Consider the following 19,291-nt stretch of genomic DNA (forward strand, 5'->3'; position numbering starts at 1 on the left):
TCTGGACACTGCAAGGCCCAGGGATAAATACTGGGGGGCAGGGGGAAAGGCTAACAATTTTCTTCAGAATATTTGTCCTTTGAGTGGAACAGACATTTTTTATCCCTGGGTAAATGAGATGCTAGGTGTTCATTTGACTCAATTGTGTTTGCTTACTCACAGACAGACAATCTTTAGACTTTGAATTCCTTTGCTTTCCAAGCTACTTCTCGCCAGCTTGTCCACAATTATTGACTAAGGGAAGATTCCCTATCCCATTTCAGCTGTGAATTAAAACAATGTCATTAATTCTCTTCTGTTCACTTTCTCCCATCTCTGGTCTCTGAGATCCCCATAAAATTCTACTATTCCCAGCACATGTTTCAACTGTAGACATTAATTTCTAATGATGCACATGCTTTGTGCTTAGTTGATTTCTATTCATTCATCTATCTTTGCGCAAAAAAGGTTTCCTGGTTTCTTCTTTTTTTTTGAAATGGAACCATGGAAATATAGCATTATGGTTTTCTAAACCTTTTTTCATGGCTGAACACAGTTTGGGGTTTTTTTGGCATATGAACATATATGCTTCTGGTTTCTGCCTCCGGCTAATATACAATCCAAACTCTTTTTTAATAATTTCATTGATTATTCCTTGTCATTCCAAGCTTTTAAGGTTTCCATGATAATTTTTCAGAATCCAGTCAGATCTACATTAGTATTCGTGTCTTTCTTTCAAACTATATTTAAAAAGATTGACATGTCATAAAAATAAAAAAGTAAAAAAGTCTGTCATGTTATAACCTGTTTGTTTAATTCTTACAAACCTCTATAATGTCATTTTCAAAAGGCACTTTCTATACAAACAGGGAAAAATAACCATGGGAACAAAATCAGATCTACCAGCATGTCAAATTCAACCACAGCCTACTGATTAAACTATCAAAAATTATTTAAGCATCAAGCATTATTAAATTAAGCATTATTAAAAAGCATTTAATCATAGTTAACCACAACCATAAGTTAACCGTAATAATAAAACGTAAGAGGGTATTTATGAAAATAATATTCAGTTATTTTCAAAAGCAATCAGAACCCCAGTACACTTAAAAGTAAACTTGCCATATGAATCTGGCAAGGTCAGGCTCTGATTTCATGTCTATAAATAATCCAATTCAGTCCTGAAAAGGACTTGCGAATCTACTGCATATGGAACATTAGCTGCCTTAAAGTCATGAAGCAGGTAATGAAAAAACTGTCAAAAATGTGAAAAAGGACCCCTTTAAAACCTTCTTGCATGTGGATGCAAGCAAAGTGACAGTAGTATAGAAAGAACAGAACTTAAAATTTTCAATGGTTACTATAACTATAATTAGCTGTAAAGGAAAACTATTGAAGTGCTATTGCTCATAAAACCCTATAGATTTTTTCCTCTGAAAGGTAAACTAAATTGAGAAGGTTTTGGAAACTTCGTATTAACACAGCACAGCTGTTGCTACAGCCTGAATTTATGGGTAACAGCAACTGCTGCTGTCCCTCTCTCCATCAAGGCAGGTTTGAGGAAAGCCTTCAGCAGGGAAAAGAGCAACAGAAGATTTGCTAATTAGGAGAAGTAATAGATAACTACTTTTTTATTAAAGCAGAATGGCACACATGAGAGGACAGAACAAAGGCAGATGAAGAAAGGAGGCATAAAATGGGAGAAAGAGTTGAAAAATTACAATGAAGCATGAAATAGAGAGAGACAGCAGTATAACCTGCTTCACAGTAAGACACCAAGAAAAGCAACGAATAGGCAACCTGGGAATGTTTCTATCTGTTCTGCTGTGTGTGTGGTCCCCAACTGCTTGTGCTGTTGAGAAAAAGTAGAGAAAAATAAAAAAGAGCTGGAAGGCATTAGCTGATACAAATCTCATATTCTTATACTTCAAAGTGATAAATGGAACATTTGACTGTTTGTAGTGAGGACAGGAGGTGTGAGGTAATGTAGCAGCATTCTAACATATGTTATAGCATTGCTCATATATCTGAGTTCTGACAAACCCTAGGAGATAATCTATAAAAAACCTAACAGCTTGTGAATAACACTACATGGGGCTCAATATGAGAAAAATGAACAAGGGTGGTAGAAGTAAAATCCCTACAAGTAGCAAAAGTAAAAATATATGGGTACTTCCATAGCACTAGATTATCAGCAAAACACCAAAATCCTGTGCTGGCAGATGAAAACAAATAGCATAAAATTTAAATTGAATATTTCCTATTTATGTCTTATTTACTTGGCCATGACTACTACTTTCTCTTCTTGGGATATGGGTTTTTCAGCTGCTTCTACATCTCCTCACTTCCTAGACAGAGACTGTAAAGATAAACTCTTAAAGCATTTGCAGAGCCTTTTACTTTTGTCTGAGCTTCAGCTCTAAGTATCTGCAGATGGCATCATCATATCAAATCTCTTGAAGCCACGGCTACTTGGCACTTGATGGAACTCACAGGCAAATTGACTCCCTCTGCTGGAGAAAAGGGAAATATTCTGCAGTTAGGAGTTCAATGAGTAGTCTTGTTCCTAACCAGAAATCCGGGTGATCAATGATCTGCTGTTGTTTTATGGTAGCAGTCCTTCCTCACTGTTTAATTGTGCATAATATATATTCTAATGATTGGGTAGCCCACTTCTCCAGATAAAGATTTCTTGACTCTCAGATTCTGAAGGACCTCATACACCTCATCTAATACCCAAGGACACCTGATATCTATCTATCTATCTATCTATCTATCTATCTATCTATCTATCTATCTATCTATCTATCCTTCCATCCATTCACCTATCATCTTTAAAATGTCTGCACATATACATGATCAATTTATACAATTTATAAAGTCATTGAAATCTTGATATAGATTACAATCTCTTCTACTAAAAATCTCTGATTAGTGGCAACTTTAACTGATTCTTCTTGGATATTGCAGACTCAAAAATAGAAAGTTAGAGTAACAGAGATGAGCCCACAAATCCTCACTGATCATAAAATGTATTGCTTTGCTATAAAAGCATTCAATTTATGGTAGTCCACTCTGAAATTGTCTTTTATTTAAATCCAATTCCCAAATAGTTCTATTTATGATTAGATTGAAACTGCTTCCGAAAGAAGCTGCATGAACTGTGCTCTGACTTGGTAGGAGTTACTGAAATCAGTGATAATTAGTAAATAAATAAATAAGTCAGTTTAATAATAACTAGTACATAACTAATAACTAGTAAATAATTAAATAAGTCAGTTTGAAACCTAAGAAAATAGTTCCTGGAGAAAAGGGTTAGGTCCTAATTTTTGCAATGGTAACAAAAAAAAATAGGTGAGACTCCAGGAGTCAATGCCTGATGTATTATAGGGGACCGTGTTTTCAGTAGGACTGGGGAACATATATTGTATCCCCTGGTACAGCATGACTGTTATAATGTAAATAAAATTTATTTACTGTGATACAAATGTTATGCAGGGAACTGGTGAAAGCAGCTTAGCCACATGAACACTTTTACTGACACACCTTCCCCTTCTCACATACCCAACAAGTGTCTCAGCTAGCTGTGCTTTCCAATACTCCAACAGAAGTGAAAACCTTTTCAACTTTCCATTCTTAGTGACATCTGTAGAATCTTTCCTTCTATAAGTGAGAAATGTTAGACTTTATTATCCCAAAGACATGAACACTGACAACAAGGGTGGAATAAGACTACATATCACTTATAATTCTTACTGAAATATTTCACATTGCAAAGTAACAGGACAAAACACATTAGCATGGAGCCAGATTTCTAAAATGAACACCAATTCTGGATCACTGTATACAGTTCTCTTCTGTTTCCTCTGTGTCCTCTCAAATCTTACAAGCAAGAATTGTTCATATCTTATTGGCATTATTTGCTGCTGTCAGGTTACAGCAAGGAAATCAAGAGCAAGAAAAATTCAGGCTTATGTTTCCTCAAAGACAAATTTCCTTACCCTGGGAAATTGGGCTCTAACTTTAAAGTAATGCATAAAAACATTTGTTGCTTCCTATTCCATAGAAGTTTCATATTTCATATGGACCTGGAGTTTAGTGAAATTCTACCTACCGGCTTCTTCAGAAACAGTCCTTTAACTAGGATTTCCCAGGAGCTAACTAAAAGGCTGAGGCTTACCATAAGGGAACACTGAATTAAAATCAAAACTTTTCTCTACTGCCAGGAGAGGGACAGGTATTCAGTCACTCACTGTCACAAGCTGTCTCTGTGGTGGATGGTATAGAGAATCACTCCAGACATCTCATTCTGGAACATGCTTTGCAAGCTCCCCCTATCCAGGTATATACGTCAATTTCATTTGGGCTTTGATTATGTGTAGGGGAAAATAAGAATTTCCTTATTTTGGAAGAGAGTAGTTAACATTAAAACAGTACAGCAAAAGTATCATTTCACTGTTTCTGTAAAGGTCTCACTTTCACAGCATGGCAGAAACTACAGGCCCTATGATCATTCATTCATTCATTCATTCATTCATTCAATCAATCATTCATTCATTCATATCCTGCTCCTTTATCATCTCTTGGAGATTTTATCACATCTTTAAAATTTATCTTCTAGCAGAATTGTCCAAATCTGAAATAGTCCAAATAATAGCAACAATTGTACCAAGAATGCAGTTTTTATAATTTTAAAATAAATGTTTAACAATTTTTAAAAAATAAGATGGTATGCACTATTGCTTCTTGAGAACATAACTGACATGTATGTTTGTATTTCTGCTTAGGTTGAATAACATAATTTTCAAATATTGAGCAGAGTAATATAATTCTTTGTCATGCATTTCCATCAAAATCAGTGCTAGGATCAACTTGACCTGGCAGTTTGATAGTTATTGCAGTGATGGGTGGTGATGCTAAGTGCATCATAGTAATGTATAAGAAGCTTGAGGACAGGATAAATTAGAAAATACTGATTTTTTTTGTTTGACAAAAATAGGATGACATAGGTTTTTTTCTGTTTGACTGGACTTTAATTTTGCTTTGCTGGCCATAAGAGTGGAAGGCCATTTGTACACAGTAATTGCTGTAAGCAGACTACGAATGTTCAAACATTCCAGAGAAGTGGCTACTGCATATAGGCAAAGCAGCTCAACAGTACACTCACAAGAAGTCTAAACAGAGAATTTAGAGTACATTGATGTTATTTGTAATACTCAGCATGTACTGTGGAAATGGACCCTGAAATTTAATGTGGACAAGATGCATCAAGCTGACAACAAGCCATGTACAAAGTGCTTATTCATGCATTCTGCCTGGCAATTCTCCGGTAAAGCACGGCATAACAATGGTTCCTATTGAGATTGTAATCTAGGTTTATAGCTCTGAAAATAAAAATTTTATTGACTAGTATGACAGTATTGTGAAGTGCATTCTCATAATACTTCAGGGTTTTGGTTTTTTTTTTGAATACTCAAAAATTCACCTAAATTTACTCCAAAACTGAAAATCTCAGCCCAGAATTTTTTTCCTTGGTGCATTTAGGGTATTGTTACATGAACTTATGCTTGAAAGGAATAAAAAATGTTTTATAAATGTATAGACTTTTATGTTTTTCAAACAAACTCCACCAAACACATGGTGAAACATCTACTATTGAATGCTTTACAAGTGCTCCATTAATGCTGGCAGCCCTGGACACACCAAGAATTAAATGAAGCTTGAATGTTGTGATTCACCTTTCCCCATCACTGACAGAAAAATTAACTTTTGTGAGCAACTATAAAGCAGGCACAGCCTTGGAACAGCAAGTTTCTGAGCAATGTGCTGAAAAGATTTGACTGCCATCTACAGACATAAGTTGTGCACTGGTAGCAGTTTAAAAAGAATCTTAAAACTACAAACCTAATAAACACCTAGTGGAGATATTAGATGAAAACTAATTATTTATGTATGTATAAAACAGTGGAGCTACCACAGAAATCTTCCCAGTTGGGTTTTTTTGGGGGGTGAGGGCATTGTTGTTTTAATTTTGGGGTTTTTTTCCCTCATAAAAATATAAACACAGTGAAACACCAGCTTCTTTCATTCTCTAGAGTGGCCTGAGAGATAATAGTTACAAATCCAGTGTCTTGTAGTGCCTAAAACTTAGTAGATAGGAATGGACAATATTATTTTCCTTGTATTTAAACTATGAAGTGCTGATTTTCATGTAGTAAGTTCTCAGTTAAAACTGTCTTAAATAGTTTCTCTAATACAGAGTCATGGGTTAGCAAACTCATGAAATTTTCAATTACATTGTGAATTTCTTATCATATGTATAGTGACCAAATGCTTGTATGAGGGTACAGCTGTACATATGTCCGACTGCAGGGAACCCGAGATGCATGCATAGTCTACATAGAGTTTTCTGATAAATTTTGGCTACCTAATCAGGATAGTTCACAACAGGCCAACATATCACAACATAGCTAACTGTACAAAGATTTTCTTTCAGCTGTTCAGAACAGCTAGTACAGTTCAGTTTTTATTTGTCAAACAGTGTCTTTTCACTCTTGACTTAAAACCACTTTCCTTTATCTGACAGCTGCTGCCAAACTGTCTTTACTTCGTCTTCAAACTAGCTCACTAGCTAAGCAGTTACTCTGCTAAAATCCTCTTTCAAAAATCTTGTTTTAAACTTTCAAAATCATTGCATGGCATAGAAAAAGAGATCAGGAGAATGATGTATTTCAAAGATTGATGATGGATGACAAAATTACTTAGAACCATACAAATTGTACTTCTGTAATTAAAATTATTATGTTTACACACCACATGGAAATGTTTTCAAGAATTATTCTTCAGAGATCAGAAACACATATAAAAGTTAATATGTAGCGTATTTCAACAAAAAACAGGTCACAGATGGAAAAGCCTATGGGCCGAAACAGACAATAACTTTCAAAATCCTTCCGAAGTTAGAACTGAGCACAGCATTCCATACGTGGAATGTCTTCTCACATTGCTATATCATCCATCAGTTTTCTTTAAATATTCTCAAACAGTGTGTAATTTCACTTGAATTCCCAACACAGGATATAAATATTGCACTAATTTTAAGTGTCATATGTTGAAACTTTACATTTTTCAAAAACATTTACACTGAAGAAAGTCTGTTCAGACACAGCCGTGAAAGCAAAGAAAAGGAAAGCAAACATGTAAGTACTCTACATTTTGAGCTTTCAGCCTTTTTTCTTACCTGAGTACCCAAACAAGCAGCCATCATATGAGTGAGAAGTTTAGCTGCAAACATGGCACATCTGGTGCAGAAGAGGTGGGAGATGATAGCCAAAGTGAAACCTACACAGAAATGATAATAAAAAAAAGTAAAAAAAAAAAAGACATATTTAAGTTTAAACTAGTAAACTGTTCTATATTATCCAGCAGATGTTTCTTGAAGGTGCAGATTACCTAAAAAACCCAACCAAACAAACCTTATAGGGAGAGTATGATCATTTTGACTCACACTGGGATCACTCATTAGTTTATTTCAAGTACTAAAATGTATTTAATGTTCCCATATATTGCCACATTCTCTTCATAGAGAAAAGCAAGGCACAATTCTTCCCAAGAATATTTCTGAGATTCACATTCTCTGAACCTCAGAGAAATGGAAAACACAATTCTTATCTTACTTTCTGTGCCAAAGTACAATGCAATATGCAGTCTGTTTATCCAAAGTGAGGATGTTTTGTTCCCTTGGCCTTTCAGGGTCAGGAGATGAGTGCAGTTCTGTGCAGTTGTGTGCAGAGTGCATGGGAGATTCAGTCTAGATGAAATGTATATAGTATAGTATAATAAAGTAATTAATTAGCCTTCTAATAAGATGGAGTCAGATGCATCATTCTCTCCCCTTCATTGGGAGTGGCCTTCGCTTCGATACCCATAGGTTTGGGAGCCAAAATAATTTCATAATTTCATAATGTAAAGCAATTTTTGAAAAGCCTTTCTTTGGTGTCCCTTTCTGCGTGATATGGGTGATTATAATAATAGTTATATACAAAGCAAAGGTAACAGTTCAGCGCTCATATTAGTACTTTCAAAAAATGTTTTTAGAAACAGTTACATAAAACAGGCCTCTGTTGGGTAGCACTATTATAATAGATAGCTATAACCTTCTAAATGCCAGTCTCCCATTTCATCTGTGTTGAGCATAGAAATTTGTTATAGCAGTAGTCAGGAGGAATGACACCACTTTTCACTTCACTAATTAATTGTAAATATGAATACAACAAAGGCCCTCTTCCTACCAGTAAGTAGCTCCTGGGAAAAGGTCTCTAGGAAAGTTAAGCCACCAAGATAAACACTGCTAAATCTCAGAATTAAATGGAGTTAATTGTGCACTTTCACACTTCAGTCAGGGCAGGAATTTGGCTAATTAATGCAGTTCTTTTATGTCCGTCTTGAGATTGACTATTTGTTCAGCTAGCAGTATTTGTAAGAGGTAAGTAAAACAAATAATTGCTAAAAGTATTATTTCTAAGTATTTCAAAATTACTTAGGGATATTTATACAACCATCTACATGGTCTCTCTCTTTTTTTTTAATATTCTTCTTTTTTTCAATATTCTATTTCATTCTTATTCTTTTTTTTAATATTCTACTCACACCCAGATGGAGATGTCAAGACATACAAAAAATATCATTATCACTCCTAAGCAATTTGTTACTTAAAATATTCATTTAAATCTAGTAATCTCTATCATCACACAAGTAAATATCTTCAACCAGCAAAAAAACTGAAAGGTATTGGAAAGCATTCACCTCAAGTTTGAAATAAACCCTTAACCAAGCTAAACTACGTTTATTTTTAAAACACATTTTTATGACATATAGTAAGTGACTAGTTCTGAACAATGATCTGCATCTTATTGATCCCAATTCAGCAAAAAGTTTTCTAAGCTTTTGCATAATTTTTTTCTTTAGTTTCTATAGAATTTTGCATTTTACAGCATTTTGTTTCATCAACTTGTTTTTTCTCTGTAATTCAGCAACTGCATTTTAAAATCTGCTTATTTTTATGTGCTAAAATCTCCTTTTTTATTGTCAAATATAACCATCAATTTTTGTGGAGCCGGTAAAAAACTGAGAGGTTTTTCCTCTTTCTTTGTCTTCATTTTCTTAGGCTGACATTTTAAAAACATTAAGGAGCCTAGATTTAATCTGTTAGGGCAGTTTGCTCAGGAGGGATAAGTAAGTGATTTAGCTGCTTGCATGATTTTTGTTACTCATACAATGATGATCTAACATAGAAGTCACAAACCTCACAAGAAGCACACCCAGACCCCCATTTAAGAGTTAGTCGAGAATTCCATTTAGCATGTTTTCTTAGTAAGCCCATTACTCTTAGTGCCTACAAATGCAAGAATTCATTTCCAACCTAAATAATTCTGTGGTTCTAAGAAAATTTACTTTAATTTGTGATTGCTGCAACATAATAGTAAACCAGCTGCAATCTGAAAGGCTCCTTCAGAAGTTGAGTTCTGAACTTAGATCCCCTGCTTCCTGCCTTGCATTCTGTGATTTATGCTGTTGAAGCTGCTAAAGAAGAGTCATGTTACTTATAGGTTAAACTCTTAGGGTTTTTTCCCAAAATCTTGGGTAGCAGTAAAGCAGCAGAGTGTAATGGATCTCCCCTGAGTTATCATTTCTGAGTGTAAATTCCAGCTAAAATTGTCAAAGAAATTTGACAAAGAGGATTACAGTACTCCTGCTAGCAACACAGACAAATTTAGGAATTTTAAATTTCTTTCCCCAGAAGAATGATATATTATCTCTTTTCAATAAACTGTCCCAAGGAAACAGCCAATCAGGCAAGCAAGGGGTACACCAGGACCATGTGTAGGAGATTTAAATTGCTCTAGGGAGCGTGTTGAGCCAGATGGGGCAAACAGGGGCATGGCACAGCAGTGAGGACATTGTACAGCAGTTTGCACAGGAGGGATGCAGCTGCTCTCCTGGCTCCTGGTGGTGGGTTGTGTTAGATGGCTGTGTTTTGGTCAGGGGTTTTTCGGGCTTCTTCCACCAACTTGACTAGATCCAGAAAGGGTTTATAAATGGTCAAAAGCTTGTTGCTGCTGCTGCCAGCAAAAGTGTGCTAAGCCCAAACCTGCCAAGAAGGACACAGCTGTCCAGGTCCTTGGCTGCAGGGAGTGTCTGAGCCTGGGGGCAGTACCAGAGGACAGTGCAAAAGGCACCTGCACATGGTGTGAGCCAGTGAATGATCTACTCAGAGAGGTAGCAAAATTCCCCCATCACTTTCCCAGAATAGGTACAAGGCCCTGGGTCCAGAGACTCAGGCAGATGATGGTAAACAAAAAGTCTGGAGAGTCTTCCAGGTGCCCTTTGTCTGTCAGATGGATCACCTCAAGAAATTAAGAACAAAAGAAGGGTAGTTGTAGTAAGTTCACCTTCTGAGGGGAACTGAGGGCCCTGTGTGTCACCCAGACCCATTCCACAGGGAAGTCTGCTGCATTCCTGGGGCCCAGGTATAGGATATCGGCAGGAGATTCCCTGAACTAAGTCACCACTCTGATTATTACCCACTGCTGCTTGTCCAGGTTGGCAGTGACAAGATTGACAAGAAGGATACCAGGTCATTTGAAAGGACATCAGGGCCCTGGACTGATTAGTTGGTGGAGCAGGAGCACAGGTGTGGTTCTGCTCAGTTCCTTCAGGAGCAGCGATGAATGATAAAAGGAATAGGAAAACCCACATTATTACCGAATGGCTTAAGGGCTGGTGCCATCAGAGGAATTTTGATTTTTCTTCCATGGGCAATTTTTACAGCACCAGGCCTATTTGAGTCAGATGGGCTCCATCTGTCCAACAAGGGCAAAAGGATTCTAGCCCATGCATTGGCAGGGCTGATTGAGAATGCTTTAAACTGGGTATGTAGGGGGAAGGGGATAAAACCAGGCACTCCAGAGATAAGCCCAAGGGTGGTAAGCCAGAGTCAGGGGTGAAATCAGCAGCACAGCTGAAGTGCATGTACACTGATGCATGCAGTGTGGGTAACAAACAAGGGGCTGGAAGCCATGGTACAGCAGGAAACCGATGACATAGTCACCATGACAGAAATGTGGCAGGATGACTTGCAGGACTGGAGCACTGCAATGGATAGCTACAAGCTCTTCACAAGAGACAGGAGAGGGAGAAGAGGTGGAGGGGTGGCTCTGTGTTAGGGAGGCTCTGGACACCATGGAACTTGAGATTAATAACAATAAGATCAAGTGCCATGGGTAAGAATCAGAGAAAAGCCAACAAGGCTGACATACTGGTGGGAGTCTCCTACAGACCACCCAACCAGGATGAAGAGATGGATGAATTGTTGTATAAGCAGCTGGAGGATGTTTCAAGATTGCCAGCGCTTGTTCTTGTAGGAGATTTAACCTGCCAGGCATCTGCTGGGAACTCAACACAGCGGAAAAGAGGCAGTCTAGGGGTTCTTGGAGTGTACAGAGGAGAGCTTCTTGTCCCAGATGGTGAGCAAGCCTGCCAGGGGTGGGTTCTGCTAGACCTGCTGTTTGCAAACAGAGAGGAGCTGGTGGGAGATGTGGTGGTCAGAGCCCATCTGGGGAACAGTAACCATGAAATAATAGAGTTCTCAATATTCAGTGAAACAAGGATATTGAAACTTCAGTAAAACTTCTACACAAGACTTCCAGAGGGTGGAATTCAGAATGCTGTTTTGGAGAGTACCTTGGGAAACAGTCCTCAAAAGCAAAGGGATCCAGGAAAGTGGACATACTTCAAGAAAAATATCTTGAAGGCACAGGAGCAGGCTGCCTCTATGTGCCAAATTATGACACAACAGGGATGGGAATGGGCTGCCCAGGGAGGTGGTGAAATCACCACCCTTGGATGTGTTTACAAAAAGACTGGATGCGGCAGCCAGTGCCATCGTCTAGCTGGCAAGGTGGTGTTAGGTCATAGGTTGAACTCGATGACCTCAAAAATCTTTTCGAACCTAGTTGATTCTGTGATATTTCTATGCTTGACATTTTTTTCCAATGGCAAAATTTGTCAGTGTGCAAATACCAGAGAAGATGGCACCTTTAATAATATGAAGTTAGTTAACATTCATTCAATATTCCACTAAATAAAAAGATTGTCATCAGCTACCAAAAATGTTAATAATCAGTCAACCAGTTTTACTGGTCATCAGTTGTTATTAGTAAGAAAACTGTCTTAAATGAACTGACCTGAAATACAGATGAATCCAGAAGAAAAAAAAGCCTCGTTGTATGAAGACAAGTTATCTGTTTGGGCATAAACTGTATAAATGGACATATGAGAACAGGAGCATTCCACATAACCTGATGTGCCATCAACCACTTTGCAGAACCCGCTATCGGACAGCCAGCTGCAAAACAAGTTCCACAAAGTTGAAAATGACCTTGCGTAACTCACATTATAAGCAGGCTAAAAAATTTTTGTTGTATTCCTGGAATACCAACATCGCTAAACTATTGCAGAGGTGTTTTCTGTAATTTTCTGTGTGCACTGCTCAGAATACCACATTTACATGAGATTAAAATGTTGTTTATAGTTTTTCATGTTCTTTTTTTAATTTTTGTAAATGTATTGAAACTAAGTTTTCTTCACTAGAGAATTTTTGTGGCCATGTTTTTAAAATTTCTGCTAGATTTCTAGGTCTGTCTGACTTTTCAGATAGTTACTTTCTTTGCTCAACACCTTATCCTGTTATGGAGAACATTTTATACTGCTCTTTTTTGGTTTGAAACTAAAATTCAGCAGTTTTTTGTTCTTGGGTTTTTGTTTTGGTTTTTTTTTTTTTTTCAGTATTGCTGAAGTGGTTTGGAAAAAGGATAAGGATAATACACAGGTGATAATAATAAGGAAAAAGGATAATACACAGGTGATATCCTAAGCCATTTCTACTGGAATTTGTGCATAGATAAAAGGAGAGCATACAGGTAGATTGTGGTGCATCTCCTCCTGAAAACAAATAGTTTGTATCAATAGCGGGCTGGTCCTATCATCCAGTTGGTCTAATGAAATTGAATCATCAAGGAGACTTTGACGGGATGTAGAACATCCTTACCTCCAAGTCATTAACACATTCAATGATGCAATTCTGTCACTGCAACCTAATGCATCATTATACAATCTAAACAGTATTTTGAAGAAAAAAGGGCAGAAGTCTGAGAACTATCTGAGCTAGACTAACTACTCATTTTATTATAAGAAAAGATTTATGTACTGGTAAAATGGCCAGAAAAATTAAGGAAAAAAGACATGAAATGGATCAATTTTATATTTGAAAATTATTTAATTTGCATTATCACATTTTACATAAATACATGGATTCATGGTAGAAAATGCAAAACTAAACACAATAATAAAATAACCTTTCATCAGCTTGATTCCAGAGGAGACACAGAGATTTCTGGGGATCAATCCGACTTCCTTCAGCATAAATACGATAAATTACTTCACTGTTATCTTTCAAAGGTTGTGAACTCTGGCCCTTCAAGCTCATTGAGAAAACCTGAAACAACATGTACAATGTAAAGATATGTTTAATACTAAGATCCACATAGTGCTCATTTTAATCAGTGCTCATTTTAATCAGAGACAACCATAAAACACTTGTGTTTTGAGCAATATCTAGATTAAAACAAATTCTTGGGAAAAAAATTGCATTTCTTCAAACCTTGTTCTTCAGAGCAACTTCTTTATCTCTAGTAAGGAACCACTGCTGACTGCTGTATTCTGTGAACTGTACGGATTCACATTTCTCTTCTTGGGGAGATGATAATACTACAGAGACCTCTAGCAGATGTTCAGGTACTTGAATAGAATCTCCATCTTTTCCATTAAATCTATGTCCATTGATTTGCTGAGGAAACCAGTTGTGAGCCATTATTGCAATATACGGGCAGCTGTCAAGGACATTTTTGCCTCTGTGGAAATGGAAAAGCAATAGGGCTGGTAAGTGGGACCCAGCTTCACTATTCATCATGTAACGACTCTAAAAGGTGTTTGTGATTTGTTAGCACATTATTAATTCATCATTTTTAGGCCTGTGATATTTAATTGGCTGTTTCAGTTTCTGTGGGAAAAAAAAAAAAAAAAGCCTGAATTTTTTGCATATTTCAGCATCTCCATTTCCTCTCTGGTATTTGCTCCTTATGACCTGCAACTAAAACCTGTCCATAGTGAATTAGGCTATCAAAACACTCATCTTTACAACCTGATGTAGAACTGAGTCTAAAAACCAGGAGAGACATTAAAATGGATAATGTTGCTTTATTTTTTTTACCACAACAGATGATGCAAAACATTTGGAATAAAGAATTTTAATTTTCAAGTTCTAAACACTGAACACACATTCCATCACCAGCTGTTTAGTAGATCCTCAATGACAGTGTTTAAAATCATCTGTGTCATAAAAAAGAATAATCTCTTTCTCAGTCACCTATTTCTTCTGCCCATTAGCTTGATGAGGCTATTATGCTCTTGGAGACAAAACTAGCAATTTGAACCTACGAGTAGCTTTAAATATTTTAAAACAATGTTCAAGTGATCAAAACCAAGAACATACAAATTACAAAATGCCAGTAGAAATTTTGGGTTGCTGACTTTCATCTAAGGCTTAGAACACATCTCTGCATCATACAAACACATATTATTTTCTTAGCAAGAATAATGAATTCTTTTTCAGGCAATATCTGAGCTAGAGGTGGGTCAATATATACCAGATCTCCTGACTCATATTCCCACATCTACCCCACACCAAAGTAACAGTTATGTTTTGCACCCAATCTTACAAAGCACTATATATACTGGCAATATGACACAGTGCTTTGTAAGATCATGACACTGTAAGGACACATTCACATATGGGTAACATACTGGATAGGAGATAAGTCCCTTTTCTGAAAATGTAATTTAGATTTTCTGTATTGGTAAACTGTCATGTATTTACAAAACATATTATGAATTCAAGCTTACTAACCTTTCTCCTGGTGATCCACACTTTATCCCAGTCAATAGAGAAAAAGCAAACTTCTCAGTCACCTCAGCAAGCAGGCTATATCCTTTTGTGTCCTTGCGTTTTGGGCTAGCCAGAGCACAGAGTATCTCATAGAAAAGACTTCTACTTTTATCACTGAGTAACAGTTTTTCACCTACACCTGTAACCTAATGAGAGGAGAAAAAATAGAACATTTTACACAAAGGAATCTGCTTGTAACATTTCATCATGTTCAATGGTTTAGTGACATCTTCTCTATGATTCCAACATTCATTCTAAAAGTTCTTAGTATTTTTCCCAACTCCTGATCACATAGGGGTTTCCATAAGACACAATCTGTCAAAATTCATAAAGATAGGCTTATTAGGGGATTTGATTATTAAAGAAAGGATGTGGCATCTTTCATTCTTTCACAAATCAAATATTTTTGAGTTCTGAGAAGTTTTTAAATTATTTTCTCTGTTTTCTGTGTGGCAACAATCAAAAATGAATGGATATTGTTATTATGCTTTGTATCTAGATATATAGAAATTTTCCAGCTTCTATCCATTACTCCAAGAGTCCAGAAGAGACAGAATGCCATAAAACTAACCCATAATTTTCACAGAAATTAGAGTAATGCTTAAGCATTCAGCTACCCTGAGAACCAATTTCCTAAGCTACTGGAGGAAAAAAGACTGATGCTTGGTTATGAATACAGTGGACTCCAGCTGGCCCCAGTAGGATTTGCTTGTGTGTTGATGGCAGTCTGCTGTAAAGGTATGAGCAGGGGTTGTGCCAGGCCTCAAAGAAACAAAGGTGTGACCCAAGAGTAAAGAAAACGTAATAAGCTCTATGAAGCTGCAGCACCAAAAGGAGAATTGCACAGAAGAAAATCTAGAGCTACAAGTATGTATGCAAAACTAATACTAGTTGCTCATTTCAACCTATTTGTGATTACTTGCCACCTCCTAAATAGTGGCAGACAAACTCCTTCCTCGTGAGACTTCACAATTTCCACTTTTGCAGTCTGTGCTTCTGAATCACTGCTGTGGATGTGATCTGCCTTGCTTTATATATATATGTGTGTGTTTGCGTATGCACCTTGTTGTGTTATTATACTCTAATTTATGTCATTAGTCATTTAAGAACAAAGTGTTCTTAAATGTTTACCTCATCTCAAGTGTTTACCTCATCTATTATATGCACCACAGCAGTAAGTTGCTCTTCTGTAGTTTCTGTAGCCACTTTGACATTCAGATTCTGAAGGATTCTGTGTAAAATGGTGTCATCCAGAGGCTGATGCAGTTGATCAATCAGTCCCCAAATTGGCAAGGAGTCCAAATCTGAGACAATGGTAATGTTAGAAATACCATACACATTATCTATCCTGGCACCGCCTGTGGGATTAGAAAGTACAACCTGGAAACGTTTAGGAAATGGGTTTAAAGATCCTGTCTTTGGAGTCAGGGTCACATCCAGGAATGCATTTCTCTGTCCATGTGCAAAAGTCAATAAACCTTCAGATCTGACAAAATCTTGTCCTGCCACAGCTGGAGATATGAAGGTCCGTCCAATAGGTTCAGGTTTTTGTAGTTCCTTAAAACAAACCAAAAGAGTTTTAGGTAACATTATGATAGATGTAATTGTTCAAAACCACCTGCTGTAGAACATACTTAAAGTGGGTAACAAAAGAAAAATGCGTAAAAAAGAAGTCCTCTTTCAAAAATCAGTTATGAGTGATGAAAATATTACATTAAAATAATTATCTCCCTGAATTAGTAATCAATCAAACCTAGGAGAAGAATTATATATTATCAAGAGTAAAAAGGGTGTCTTTCTTTTCCAGAACAAAATCCACAAAACTTTTCTGTGTGAATAGATACTACAGAAATGTTAGCACATGTGTGAATTCCAGAAGGGTTGATATAAGACTATGACTGCAACACAAAGTCCTTCACTTTAGGGTAGGGAAAAGCATTACAAATACATAGAAAACTGAATAAAAGCAGAGCAAAAGTTTTGGAAATCTGTGTCCAAATTAATATCAATTCATTATATTTTCGGTCCCAGAATACATACTTAAAAGGTGAATAATCCATTTAATACAAAGGCAAAGCAAATGCTATAGAATACACATGCAAGGAGGATAGATAAATTTATCCAGTAATGCTACATGGCCTTATTTCCTTGTGAAGCAACACTGTTTTTACCTTCCATGAGGTTTGCAGTTACTGTTTCATTCTTCAAAGTCTTGTTCTTTTTGTCACTTGCCACAGCCTTGACATTATATCTGGTAATATAATAAACTTTCCTTAAGAGGAAACTAACTTCCTGAGCTATCATTGAACTGTATTGTTTTTTCAAAAGTATATAATAATTTAATAAGGGCAGCTTGTATAATGACTTCTAAGTAAAGGTCTCCTATTGAGTAAAATGGGGATTTTTATTTGTGAAATACTAGACCCCCTTTGAAAATATTTAGCTTTCATTAGTAGAGCTTATTTATGGAATGAATCAGACATGTTCTGAGTTCATTGGAGAACCTGGTAACCCAGTGCAGCCTGTAACTGTTCAAAATTGCACTGGACATGATCCCATCACCTGTGGAAATTCCAGGGGGAAGTTTCCTTTTGTTTATCCCTTCCCACTGAGAATTAGGAAATGGAAATAAGCAGAAATGAAAGCACTAGTGACAAGAACAAAGTCTAAGAAACCTTTGTAGGTTGAGATAAATATCAGTTTCCAGTTATTGCCCTTCTGTCTGTTGTGGCCTCTTATTTTAAAGATACTAATAATACCAATTCTTTAGTATTTGGCCATGCACGCTCAAAATGTAAACATGTCCAAAGAGGGTTGGTTATAAAAATTACAAATAGATAAGAGATTGCCCACTATATTTTAGCTTAAATATACACTGGACAGTAGAAATTTCTTTTCCATTTAACAGCTAAATTATATTGAATTCTTAGGTTGAATAAATGTGAAAATTTGTTACCACACAATATAATTGAAACATTGGCCAATTACTATATAATACATGGATGAAAATACAATGTAAACCTATATGCTTAAAACAGATATGCATTCAGTATAACAATAGAATGCAAAACCTTTTATTATAAGGGGGAAGTATATAATAACTCATCCTCAAAACAATTATTTAAGGCATAAAATCACAAATATCAAAGTTGATCAGGCTAAATACTTCTGATGATGGTAAGCTTGAAAGAATATCTCTTGTAGCCTGTGCTTGGATGCTGGATTCACACATACTAAGGAAGTGGCTAGAATCATATTTTTGCAGATCTGCTAAAGGAGAAACTTCATCAGCTGCAATAATAATGAGTGAGGCATGCATTTAAGAGAAAAAAGTGTCAACAGCTAGAAGAGTCTTGTGCTACAGAGGTAAACATCTCCAAAATTGTTGGATTATGTTTTTTTTTTTACACAAAGGGCATAATCCGACAAAAAATTAATGGGGATGATAAAATTTACTTTAGTGCATGCTATTTTTGATAAGAAGAAAAATTTTTTTGTTTAGTATTCCAAGAACATTTAATAAAATTTGAATAATTTCTCTTTTCCTATGTATGTTCTGGTACTAATAATAAATTTGTTGCCTAACAGAGCAAGTGTCCTGCTGTCTGGATGTTGTACACATAACCATCAGGATAAAAACTTAATTTCAGATGAAAAAGCCTCAAAACCTGAAGGCTCGCAAGAGCCTTAGAATGAAGAAAGAAATATATTAGATGTTTGGCTGACCATAATCTTTGAGGCCACTGAAAGATACTGCTAAAAAAAAATATTCTGGACAATGCAATAAGAAAAAGTTATTTTAATAACGGAAAACCAAAGAAGCTAGGCTCAGCAAATGTTTGACTCTTTCCTGAAAAAAAATGCTAATCACAGTTATAGTTACTTTAAAGAATGATCAACTATTTAATAATATTTAATTAATTTCAATTATAAAATGAATCATAAAATCCATTATTTTACTAATGGTTTGGGTTGAAAAGGATCTTAAAGACCATCTAGTTCCAAAGCCACTGCAGCAGACAGGGACAACTTTCACCAGAGCACGTTGCTCAGAGCTCCATTGAACCTGACCTTGAACACCTACATGCCTGTGGATGTGACACTAAGTTGATCAAGCAGGACTTGCCCCTGGTGAAGCTGTGCTGGCTCCCTCCAAGCTCCTCCCTGTCCTCCACATGCCTTAGCAGAGCTCCTGGGAGGATCTGCTCCATGATCTTCCCACAGGCACGAGGGGGAGGTCAACAGGTT

General features: G+C 36.4%; 1 protein-coding gene across 1 annotated transcript in view; it reads right to left on the reverse strand.

The window, feature by feature from the left end:
- Positions 1-7,219: 7,219 nt before the first annotated feature.
- The window catches only part of ADGRV1 (adhesion G protein-coupled receptor V1), a gene marked incomplete at its 3' end in the record, with an annotated part of 121,696 nt that continues 109,624 nt past the window's right edge, over positions 7,220-19,291 (reverse strand). The window contains exons 79-84 of the mRNA XM_041398295.1: positions 16,193-16,600; positions 15,005-15,189; positions 13,700-13,949; positions 13,395-13,534; positions 12,225-12,385; positions 7,220-7,320 (exon numbers count right to left, since the gene is read on the reverse strand). Coding sequence (XP_041254229.1) covers positions 7,220-7,320; positions 12,225-12,385; positions 13,395-13,534; positions 13,700-13,949; positions 15,005-15,189; positions 16,193-16,600 — 1,245 coding nt within the window. The remainder of the gene's footprint in view (positions 7,321-12,224; positions 12,386-13,394; positions 13,535-13,699; positions 13,950-15,004; positions 15,190-16,192; positions 16,601-19,291) is intronic.

The sequence above is a fragment of the Onychostruthus taczanowskii genome, unplaced genomic scaffold, assembly GCF_017590055.1.
Source record: "Onychostruthus taczanowskii isolate IOZ18803 unplaced genomic scaffold, ASM1759005v1 scaffold143, whole genome shotgun sequence".
Taxonomy (NCBI): Eukaryota; Metazoa; Chordata; class Aves; order Passeriformes; family Passeridae; genus Onychostruthus; species Onychostruthus taczanowskii.